General features: G+C 55.1%; 1 protein-coding gene across 1 annotated transcript; it reads right to left on the bottom strand.

Moving 5' to 3' along the window:
* Positions 1–1,348: 1,348 nt before the first annotated feature.
* On the bottom strand, positions 1,349–4,608 carry NANOS1 (nanos C2HC-type zinc finger 1). The gene has a single exon (XM_079793091.1). It carries the CDS (start codon positions 4,351–4,353, stop codon positions 3,484–3,486), a length of 870 nt encoding a protein of 289 aa, XP_079649217.1. The 5' UTR covers positions 4,354–4,608; the 3' UTR covers positions 1,349–3,483.
* Positions 4,609–12,141: the final 7,533 nt, after the last annotated feature.

The raw sequence follows: 12,141 nt of genomic DNA, 5'->3' as shown, positions 1-12,141 counted from the left end.
GTATTGCTCATCATGTCTCTGGAAATAACTGACGAGTTGAGAAAAAGACAGGAGCAAAGTTTGGACCGGAAACAAGAATACTATGGACAGTCAGCAAGGTGTTAAATTATTTCTCACAATGACTAGTGAGAATTCCTGTTGGTACAGCGGTAAGGCCAGAAGAGGGAGTATTGATGCTCTTTAATTAAATAGTATCAGATGCAGCCTTTTCTGTGATGTTACCAGTGATGGTAACGACTTTTTAAACATTTAGCTTCCTTTCTAAACAAGAAGTCTTTAAAAGGTATTTTGTGGGGAGAGGACCTTTTCTTTTATAATAAGTAAAAGAAGTTGGGGCTGTAACCTGTTCTGAGTCTGAAGTTAGTAGAGCTGGGCTGTACTGACATCAAGGCCCCACTGGACAATTCACTGGCGGATTTGTTCAGATGAGTTCAGGTGCATGTCTGCTGATTAGGCTTCCAGGCTCCTCTGCAAGCCCACCCTCTCTGTCAGGACCCTTTCCCAACCTACTGATGTTCTCCACGTTTTTCTTGGCAGTCAGAATCCGGGGCGTTGGAGGAGAGAAGTCTGCTGTCGGTTTGTGATCCTGCCTGCCCTTAGGTTTCCACTCTCAGGGCCTTACACCCCACCCCCATCCCCCATGTGTTATCACTGGTGTCAGAGCTGACCAGCTTACTAATGAGTGGAAGTCACCCATGTTCCCAGTGACTACTGCATTTTTAAACGAGAATACCATTACTTTTAATACAGGTGGTTGAGAGTGGGTAGAGAGAGTGGCCAAAAAAAACCCCCACTACAATTCTGTTAGTTGTCCATAGTGGCTATCAGGAGGAAATTGGCATCTGTATGTGTGGGATGTTTTTGTCAAGGATTACCTGTGGTTTTTTTTTTACCATTTTGGATTGATTTATAATTCTACAAGGCTGACACATATGGGACACTATGGGAGGTATGTTTCTCATGTGGCCAAGAACAGAAAATTAGGACTCAAAACTTGCCTTTTCTCTCCCTTAAAGTACATATATTTGTGGTATAACTTTAAAACATGTAATTTTGGCTTGTAATAAATCTTGGCCAAAAGTTGTAACCAGAGTCAGTAATTCTGCAGCTTCCAAAAAGGACTTCACAGGAAAATTAAAATTCAGAGACATTAAAAGGCACTGGAAAGGTCTCTACAGACAGGCAGGTTAAGGCCATCCATGCCTCCAAGGTTGGTAAGGCTCTCTTGAGGATTCCATACGGTGTTTTGCTTTTAGCCAAGTATGTAGTATATGAAAATAAGTTTTTCATGTTGTTTTTTTAAACTTTGAAGAACTGAAAGGTTGATTTTAACTAGAGTGTGGTTAGAATACTTTTCATAAGGGGTCTCTAGAATATTAATGGTATTGACAGTCTCTTCATAAAACTATTTTAACGTTAGCTGGGAGAGTATGCAGATTTGAGGGGAAGTGATACGGGGTGTGTTTCAAGTGGATTAATGTAACGGTTGCTGAACTAATTGTGAGTCTTCTGGATACCTTCCCCAATACTCTTCTGACTGGGACTTGAACTCCTTGTTCAATGTGTTCCCAGTTAGGCACATCCCACCGAGGGATTTTATAGTGAAGATATATTAAAGCTACATGCCTGAGCCCTGGAAACTGTGTCTATAATTTGGCTCTTTTAAAATACAAAGTAGCTGCCTGCCTACTCCTGGTCTGAAGAATGCACTGATCTGTTTATAGTGACTTGAAAAGTAGAACAGCAGTGGGAGTGGTAACACGAATTCATAGTGACCTGAAAACTACCCCCAAAGCACAACTAATTTAAGCTGATGTATTTTCTAGCAAAATGAGTAATTACATGGCTTTGTTAAACTGCTTGAGTTGGGGCCCAGTCAAATCTGAAGTTCTATGGCCTGGGGCTAGACTAGCAGGAGTGGATTTTTTCCTGGCCAAGAAACAGTATGTCCTCCGCCCCTCTCCCTTGATGCACCTTCCCTGAACAAAAAGGCTCAAAGCTACCCAAGGTTATCTACTCCAGCCTCCATCAACCTTCAAAGTAGTGTTCAAGCCAATTTGCTGTGGAGGAAGTTAGCTTTTGAGTATGAAAGCAGTCTAACCTCTAATAACCTAGCTAAACTTTCAGATAGTTAAAGCATTTTGTGTTTCAGGTGCATTCATCTTTATTTCCATTTTTGCCTCCTGGCTTGATCTAGTTACATGTCATGGTATGGCATTTAACTTGGTGGGTTTAAAAATGAGGGTGGGAGGTAAAGTAGCGGTTAAGAACCTTTGCTTAAGGATCAGGTTTACTCTCATGTATGGGTAACTGGTCGGGTTCCAGAAACAGACTGGGGTCTTCCAGTGAGAATGGGAACACAGGGAGGTCCTTGCCCCTTGTCGCCAATCCCCAACTCCGTACTTAATGTTTAGTCTGGTTTGAGGACTGCCTTAAAGCCAGGCAGCCCAGAGTGGAACCTTCTTGAACACAGATCATTACATTAACCTTCCGGAGTGCAGAGGACTTCATCTTCCATTTAGTTTGAAAGGCAACAGGTGGAATGAGCTTTCCATTGGTTAGGAACCCTGACATGGAGTGAGTCAGGGTCAATTCAGCTCCCTCTGGATCTCAGTATCACAGTGTTTTTACAGAACCGGAAAGGGGGAGGTGCATAGACAAAAAGCCAAGTAGCAAAGTTAAAGGTAAGATTAATGAATTCATATACTGTTACTGTATAAATACACAAGTCAATTTCTCTTAACAGCACCATTTCCAAGTGTATACACAACATGATTTATAGCGGCACATTTTTTAAAGGTGAAAAATGTTAGTTTCTAGTTAAGTAATAAAAGATCTGGTACATAAGAGAATAAGGAGCTGTGTTCTACCTGCTACAGATTGTGCATTTTTACACCTCCAGCTAGGACAGAAACAAGCCACAAGGAGGGAATGCCCACCCAAAGCAATACCGGAAAGTTGACTAAACCTTCACTTCTCAAAACGGATTCTACCAGGAACCTGCTTCACCTGGAATTAGAATAACTGATTTAAGGACAACTAAATACCTTTTCAAACAATAAAAGTCATTTTGCCGACACTCCATAAAATCGCCAGTTCTAAGTTCAATAAAGAGGCTTTTAAAAAAATATTCTAGACCTAGTAAAGTGCCTCCATTAATAAAATTAAACATCCAAGATTAGACAATTTCATACCGATGCGCATCTAAAATAGGTCGAAGTATAGAGTAAATAAATAGCGCCTCTAAGTTGCCACATTTCAGTTGGTGGGACACACAGCCTTCACCGTCCGGATGTGCACAGACTAGAAACCAGAGATAAATCAACATTTTAGCGTCTTGTCTCAACCACAGGACTCCGAACGGCCGGCTGGCTTCGAAAAAAAACCAAGACGACATCCCAGGTAGAACCAAGGACTGAGCTCCACGCCTCCCCGGCAGGAAGAGAGGGGGCAGGCGGCGACCCCGGCGGCAGCAGGCCGGGCTCAGCGCAGCTTCTTGCCGGGCAGGCCGTCCCTGGGGCCGCGCGGCGGCGGGCGGGCGGCGGGCGGCGGCACTTTGGAGAGCGGGCAGTACTTGATGGTGTGCGCGTTGTCGCCGCTGGCACCGCACAGGGGACACGTGTAGCGGCGCAGCACCGGGCACAGCACTCGCCCGTCGGGTCCCTTCAGGATGTGGGTGGTGTAGAGCGCCACCGCCTCCTTGTTGTTCCGGCAAAACACGCACACCTGCAGCTCGGGCTTGAGCAGCCGGGCGGCGGCCGCCCCGGAGGAGGAGGCGTGCAGCCGGGGTTCGGCCGCCCACGCCAGGGCCCGCTCCTCGCGTGGTGCCGCCTCGGCGGTGGCCGCCACGGCGGGCGCGCAGCCCAGCAGCACCGCGGCAGCGCGCCCAGCGAACGGGCTCAGCTCGGCGAAGCGCTCCTCCAGCAGCCCGGCCTCGGCGGGGCCCGCGCACAGGTCCAGCGCGCCCCCCAGGTAGCGGGCCCGGGACCCCGGGTCGTCACTGTCGTCCTCATCCTCTTCGTAGTCCGGCGGCCCCAGCGCTGGCCCCAGCGCCCCGGGCCCGGTCCCCGCGTGGGGGGAGCAGCAGGACGAGGAGGAAGAGGAGGGCGGGGAGCCGCCGCCGCCGCCGCCGCCGTGGTCTCCGTTTCCGCCGCGGGCGCAGCCGAAGCGTTGCTCGCCGTCCACCGCCTTGGTGATGAGCGTGGCAAGCCCCAGGTAGTCGTTCCACGAGCTGAAGGGCTGCGGGTGCGCTGGGCCCTGGGCGCTCACGTAGTGGGCGCTGGGCACGAGCGCCATGGGCGGGGGGGCGCGGCCGCGGCGGGGCGAGTGGGGCGCCCAGGGGAAAGCCTCCATGGGCGGGCTGCGGGCCACGCGCGCCGCCTCCCCACCGCCGGCGCGGGCGGGACGGAAGGGACGCGCGGAGCCTGCCCGCCGGCCTGCCGCGGGGGTGGGGCCGCCTGGCCGCCTTTTATCAGGCCCCGCTCCTCCCCGCCCCCCGGCCTCGCCGCTGCGGCCCTGCCCTCTGCGCTCCCCAGCCCCGGCCACCTCGCCCGCGCCCCGGACGGAGGCGGAGCGGAGGCAGGCGCGCCGGGGGCGGGCGGGCGGGCGGTGCGCGCGCTCCGCTCCGGCCCGAGCAGCTCTGGCGCCCCGCGCGCTGCGCCAGCTTTGCCAGCTGCGGGGCGGCTTTCATTCTGGGAGGGGGCGGGCGAGGCGCCTCCACGGGCTCCGGCGCTGATTGGCTGCCGACCAGAGCCCCCTGCGCCACGGGTGCCGCTCAGGACGCTGATTGGTGGAACGGGGAAGGGGCGTGCCCTGCCCGCGCCGCCCGGCGGGGAGGGGCAGGTAGAGCGGAGAGAAGAGCCGGGGAGGGGCGGCTGCTGGGGTCCGCCTTCGCCTCCGCCTGAGCTCTGTGCCCTGGGCTTGCACAGGTGACCAGGACTGGGTTTGCACAGGTGACCAGGGGCTCCCTGGCCGAGGGCGGGAGGGGGTAGGTATGGCGATGGAGGAATGCCCCGACATTCACGCACCCACCTCCCAGCCCTGAATCCTCTGGGCCAGAAGCCCCTTCTCGCCTCCCACCTCCTCACGAGCATGTGCGGGGACCACTGGGGAGGCGGACTGGGCGCGAACGGAGGATGCAGTTTTCAGAGCCGCCCAACAATGAAGTAACTTGTTTGCACAGCACGCCTCTGAGGCTCGCAGAAGTTCTCGCCGTAGTAGGTAGGAGAGGGACCCAGCACTTCGCACAGTGGCCTCCCAACAGGTGTTCGGAGACTGGATGGCCATTGACTGGTGTCCTAGGTAAGGGTGGGGACTGGGCCAGAAAGCCTTCCAGCCCTAGCGTTGGGGGGTGTGTGTGTATAGCTCTCCCTCTAGTCGCCCCTGCCCCTAGGACTGTACCAAAATCTGATGGGTATGTGCAATTTGAAGAGCAAAGCATTTTCACCATCACAATTGAATACTTGGAAATGAAAACATTTTTTTGTAAAAATAATGGGGGGGTGGGAAATCAAGATTTCTGATTAGGAGGGTGCGAGGTGGGCGTGCCCTTCCCTGGGGAAGGGGAACACTTTTTTGTGTTTTCACAGAAAGGCACGGAAGGGCCCTCACAGGGTTCTCCTTTGGTGGCGGGGCTGGGCTCCCCCTGCCCCGTGGCTATTGAAACCAGGAGCCGGGTGGCTGGTGCTGGCAGCTCTCATTGGGCCTGAGGCCACGCTCACAGCTCTGGCTGCGCCCAGCAGCCTTAGAAGGGCCCAGGGGAGGATGCCCAGAACCTAGGCCTGGCACCAGTTACCACTAGAATGAATGAGTGAATCAGAATGTCAGCAGTGGAAGGGGGTCTCTGGGGTCATTTGATTCAATTTTTTATTTTTTTATTATTTTTATTATTTTTTATTTTTTTATTTATTGATTAAGGTGTCACATATTTGTCCTCATCCCCCCATTCCCATCCCCCACCCCACCCCCCTGTTGTCCTTAACCATTGGTTAGGCTTGTATGCATGCACACAAGTCCTTTGGTTGATCTCTCCCGATCCAATTTTTTTTAAAAAATATTTTTATTGATTCCAGAGAGCAAGGGAGAGGGAGAGAGAGAGAGAAGCATCAATGATGAGGGAGAGTCATCGATCAGCTGCCTCCGCACGCCCCCCTACTGGGAATCAAGCCCGCAACCGCAACCCGGGAATGTGCCCTGACCAGAATCAAACCTGGGACCCTTCAATGGGCAGGCCCACGCTCTATATCTGCTGAGCCAAACCAGCTAGGGCCAGTCTTACTGTTCTGATGAAGAAAATGAGACTCGGGGGAGACAAGGACTTCTTTTAGATCCCATGGTGACTGCGTACCAGCAAGAACTAGGCCTTGGGCCCCATCGCCCCTGGCGTGGTGGCCGTCCTGCTGTACCATGGACCCCAAAGGCATGTCGGCGTCCATGTGTGCATCGGCCGGAATCAAGTGTAGAACGCAGGAGACGCTGGACGATGGAGCCATGCCTTTGGGTTGGGCCGCCGCCCTCAGGGGCCATCCGGGGGCCGGGTGGCAGGCCGAGGGAAGGGCTAGAGGCAGTAACGTGATGCCCGTTCTGGCCACCTGTCCCTGTGAGGGGTTGAAGATATGTTTTCCTAGCCTCTTCCTCACCTCCTGCTCCCTGGAGCTTGACTTAAGTCCCCGAAACCAGGCAGTAATAGTCTGCACTTGCCAACCCAGTTCCTTTTTCACGTTTGTGTTGGCACCCAAGTGAAAAAGTCATTCCTTTATTTCCTCCCCTTCTCCCACCAAAAATAAATACCAGAGCCCGTAAGGCGTGAGGCTCCTGCAGAAGCGTGGCAGGTTTGCTGACACAACTCTGAGCGCTCACCACGAGAACGAGGCCCCCGGAGTGGTATGAAGGTTATTATTCTATAAATGGAAAATTCCACTCTGTTCGCACGGCCCTGCAGCCTGCATTGCATACTTTCAAGGTATGCAGACCTTGCAAGCGTGAGGAGCCTCTGTTCTGAGGACAGCTTCTGCAAGGGGAGTTTAAAACCGCCAGCTGCTGCGCCTGGTCCCCGTGGTCAGCCCGGGGAGAGGATGGCCAAAAACGAGGCCTCTCGCCTCCCCTCCATGTTGTCAGCCTGTGATTTGACCAGGGGAATAGACACCTCGAAGTGCACCCGAAAAAGAACAAATGGCTTGATTTAGAGCCGCAGGCTGGGTGGTGGGTAGCGAGGATCCCCCAGGAGATGCCCTGCCAAGGGGTGGGAGGGACCCTCATGTGTCCGGGGGGGGGGGTGGTGTCTGGCTCCATGCTGTTCCCACAGACTGCTCACCTTGTCCGCTCCCAGCCCTGTCCACTGTCAGACACCAGTAAGAGTATCTGGAAGTGGGGCCCAGCGTGCGTGAAGGCTTTTGTTTGGGGGACATCCTGGCTCATGCACTGGGTGGCCGTAGGAGGGCCAGGGTGGGTGCCTGCCCCGGCTCTGGGTTAGCTATACAGTTGCTTTGGTTGCCAAGCCTACGCCGTGAGCTCTCCGGCTCTCTTTGAGGCCGAGGAACTGACTTCAGAGATGCTCTTAGCACCTCCGATGAGCCTGCCTTTTCTTCCCCTTTCCAGAAGCCTGAAACAGAGCAGGCAGGACTAGCCGGAGTATGACAGCGCCTTCAAGGGACACCCTGGGATTGGTGGAAGCAGGAAGACAGATCGGGAGGGCCTCGGCACGGAGGTGAGAGGGTGATGCCCAGGCTCCTCGGGCACGGGCCCGTGGGCACAGGCAGGAGGCTCTGGCAGGGCAGGGCTGGGTGGTGGGGGCGCCGATGGGCTCTGCATCCTCACCTCTTCGCGTGCCCCCCGCCCGGGCCGTTTTCTTGGCCGGCGGGCAGAACTGAACCAGGAGAGACGCCACACAGGCCGCAGGCTGCTTGAGGCTCTTCAGAAACATGAGGTCAGCCCTGGGGAATGAGGCGGCTTGGCGGGTGTCCAGGCAGCTACAGAGATGCCGTTTGTCAGGCTCTGGGTCCCCGCTGACGCGCCTGCCACGCTCGTTCCAGGGGCAGGAGTTGCTGCGGCTCCCCAGCCCTGGGGCTTGGAGGCGGGTGAGGTGCCTCGGGGCAGGTTGGGGCGCTCTCTTCTGTCACCGTGTTGACTTTGTCCACATCCTGTCTCCGGCCAAGCTCAGAGTCCTGGGGGCGGTGCCCCTACCCTTTGGGGGCTTGGAGTTGGCCGTAGTCAGTTGAGAAGGCGTGAGGTGAAGGGGTGGGAGCTTGCTGGGCCTTCTGCACAGTCGCATGGGGCCTTGGACGAGGGACTTACCCACTCCGGACTTATCCTTCCTGTCATCAGCCAGGGGCTCATTGTGTGAAGTGGCAGCCACTCTCCCCTTCTTGCTTCCTCTTGTTCCAGGTGAGTCCCCTCCCTCAGCCTCAGGGATGAGCTGTGCCAGATGGAAGGCAGCAGAAACCTCCCTTTCCCACCCCACCCCCCTCCCGGGCAAGGGCTGGGTTAGGAGGGGCTGGCGACCCTGTCCCAGGCCCTGACATTTGAGGGGAGGTGTGTTAGGAGGTCCCTGGGAGGGAGTTCGCTCCCTTGTTGAAAACGGAAACACCTCCTTCTGGAGAACCACCTGCGGGCTGCGGGCTGAGGCCACCTGCGGGGCAAGTCTTCAGGGCGGAAAGCTGGCCCACCGGTGATGGGAACCGCGGGGACATTTCCCTTGGTGGCTTGGTGACTTGTTACACGAGGTACACGTCTCTGTGGTTTCCGCCACGGAGTCCGGCTTGCGTTTGCTGGCATCTGAGTTCATCCTCCTGGAGATGCGCAGTCATATGGAAAAGATGCTGTGGTGAGTCTGTCGGAAAGGTGGGATCCAATGTGCCGGCTGGAGGGCGCTGACAGCCAGGTCGGCATTGTGCGTGTGGACCTGGGCAGGGAGGAAACCGGAGACGGAGAGCAAGGGCTTTGCCGGCCTCCTCTCTCACGGGGCCCTGCCTGGCGGTAAAGCCTCCAGCTGACAGCAGTGATAGTGCCAGGTGCCTGACCAGGTGCCTCACCGCCTCGCTCACGGACCTTGACACAACGGCCACGTGGCCACGTGAGGCAGGTGCTGCGATCGGCCACGTGTCCCAGCTGAGGGGCAGGCTGCTCAGCTCACAAGCGGCAGGGCTCCCATCGAAACCTGTGTCCCTCCCACTGTAGGGCTGGGCCTGCTCCAGGCACCTGGTCCCCCTCCGGCCGTGGGGCTTCCGGGGACACATGGGAGAGGCCGGTAGCGGGGGCAGGAGGAGACGGTAGAGGGAGCTGCCTAGGGCACCACTGGGCACATTGCCCCCTGTGTGAGAGATTGCCCCCCGAACAAAACCAACTCCATGTCAAAATGGTCTGGACTTTTCTGTTTATCCAGTCGAGGGTTCGCAGGTACAGTGAGGAATCCTTTTTCTCTGTAACACACCGCCCCTCCTCCCCAGAACGCACGGGTTTGCTTTTAGAAAACTGGATTGTCCCCGTTTTGTTTAAAGCCGGACCTGCCTGGGCGCTGACAGCCTGAAAGACAGATGTCCCTGGGCTGATGGTGCTGATAATAACAGCAATAACACTAGCTCTCAGGCACTCGGCATGAACTCAAATCATTCCTGAAATCCTCCCAGCGGTCCTCCAATGACACCCATTTCGGGAAAAGGAAATGAAGTTTGGGGAGGCAAAAAGAGCGTGCCCGGCCCAGCGTCGGCCAGCTAGATGGGGGTGGATATCCCCGAGGCCTGTGCTTGGGCCGCTGTACTCCCTCCTCCCCCTCCTGGCCCTCGGACATTCGTTCTGTCAGAATTCACCGCGTCCTGCTCCCCACCCCCTTCCGTGCTTGGCTAAACGGGACCATCAGTCTTGCTCATCTTCAGCCCCTGCTGTTTGCAAGTGTAGAGGAGTAAGAGCTGGAGCCCCCAAGTCGGGGAGTCACACATAAGATGGTAAACGATGAGGTCAAAGTTGTTTTCCAGGGGGCCTCAGGGCTGGGGGGCGGGGGAGGATCAGGTCAGTGAAGGGGATGCGGCCAGATGGCCAAGCAGGGCTGCTGGGCACAGTCGGCAGGTCATGCCCTGCACAAGGCTTTCTGTTGAAGGGGGCGCCTTTTATTTCATAGACGTGGGGATACATATTCGAGCGAATCTATGATCGTGTTCTGGCCAATCTGGAGCAAAGTGTCCTTTTCTACTGGATTTAGTCTATCATGACGGTTTTCTCACAGGTGCAAAAAGATGTGTTCTGGATGCAGCACCTTTTCCCAGTTTGCCTGAAGTTTGGCTCTGGCCAGAGATGTGAAATGCTAAGCTTCTTAAAAAAAAAATTGATTTCAGAGAGGAAGGGAGAGAGAGAGGAAGAGAGATAGTAACATCAATGATGAGAGAAGCATCATTGATCAGCTGCCTCTTGCACACCCCTTACTGGGGATCAAACCCACAACCTGGGCATGTGCCCGGACTGGGAACCGAACCGTGACCTCCTGGTTTATCAGCCGATGCTCAACCACTGAGCCATCCTGGCCGGGCGTGAAATGCTAAGCATCTTGAAAGCGGGCCTTAAGTTTGCCATCAGCTAGGTGCCCGAGGGCCTTGCTAAAGCTTCAGGTGAGAGCGTCTCCCTAATAGAGCGGATCGGGCAGGTGCTGGTCCTGGTGGGTACAGAGGGTCAGCTGCTCTGTTGGGAGGGACCTTTTAAAGATGGCTCAAGCCATTTCAGACGTCTGCTGGTCTTTCCTGACCGATGCGAACCTTCCCCAGCTGTCCCTCGTGCTCTGGGGCTGTCTCGTGCCCTGGCGGTGCCTGTCCACGACGGCGCCTTGGCAGTCGTGTCTGTCCTGGGGCTTCTGGGCTTCGTGGCCAGAAAGGACGCAAGGTGGTGGCCTAGGCGGGCGTAAAGTGAGCCGCCTGGAGCGAGTCGTTCCCCTTCCTGGACCTCGGTTCTCTCTCATTGAAAAGTGTTTTCTTGGCTCTTTCTAGCCCCCAGTTTATCTGTTGGCCATCAAGACCTGGGCCTGAGTGGCGAGGAGACTGACATTCTCCGGAGCTCACACTCTTTTTTTTTCTTTTTTTTTTTTTTAATTTCTTTATTGATTAAGGCAGTGGTCCTCAAACTTTTTAAACAGGGGGCCGGTTCTCTGTCCCTCAGACCGTTGGAGGGCCGGACTATAGTTTAAAAAAAAATGAACAAATTCCTATGCACACTGCTAAGTCGGCTGCTAAGCAGGACAGGCAGCGGCGGCAAAAACACCCGGCGGGCCGGATAAATGTCCTCGGCGGGCCGCATGTGGCCCGCGGGCCGTAGTTTGAGGACCCCTGGATTAAGGTGTTACATATGTGTCCTTATTCCCCCTTTATCCCCCTCTCCCCCACATCTTAATTGGGCTGACAGCCAAGCACACAGGTGTTGGTGGGACGCTAACTGGTGCTCCCTGGCCGCTGGGATGAATGGCCACCAGCACAGGGGCTTCACACAACACACGGATTTCCTCTCGTTCTGGAGGTCGGAGGCTGAAACGGTCGCGCTGGGCTGAACGCAGGGCTGCCTCCTTTCGGGAAGCTCTGGGGGAGAGTCCGTTTCCTCGCCTGTTCCCGTTTCTAGAGGCCGCCCGGCCCCCTCCTGGCCTCCTCCTCCTCCAAAGCCAGCATCAGCGAGCTACGTCCTTCTTACCTTCTTACGCTGCCATCTCTGTTTTTCCTCCCACTTCCCTCTTCCATGTCCAAGGGCCCTCATGTTGACGTTGTGCTCATCATCCAGGGTGACCTCCCTATTTTAAAACCAGCTGATCGGCAACCTTAATTCCACTTCCTATTTTAATTCCCTTTGCCGCGGAAGGTAACATAGTCACAGGTCTGTGTGGCCACTGCTGTGCTGACCACACTAGCTGAGTGACCTTGGGCAGGTATTCTCTTGAACCTCAGCTTCTTCATTTATAACAGGATTTCTTTATTATTATTATTTTTAAAATCCTTACCCAAGGATATGTTTATTGATTTTTTTTTTTGAGAGAGAGATAGGGAAAGAGAGAGAGAGAGAGAGAAACATTGATGTGAGAAACATTGATCAGCCGCCTCCTGCACGTGCCGGACAGGGGATTGAACCCGCAACCCTTTTGGTATAGGGATGATGCTCCAACCAACTGAGCCATCTGTC

The sequence above is a fragment of the Cnephaeus nilssonii genome, assembly GCF_951640355.1.
Source record: "Cnephaeus nilssonii genome assembly, chromosome: 16".
Classification (NCBI taxonomy): Eukaryota; Metazoa; Chordata; class Mammalia; order Chiroptera; family Vespertilionidae; genus Cnephaeus; species Cnephaeus nilssonii.
Note: the sequence above shows the minus strand (reverse complement) of the source record. Positions and strands in the feature narration are given on the sequence as shown.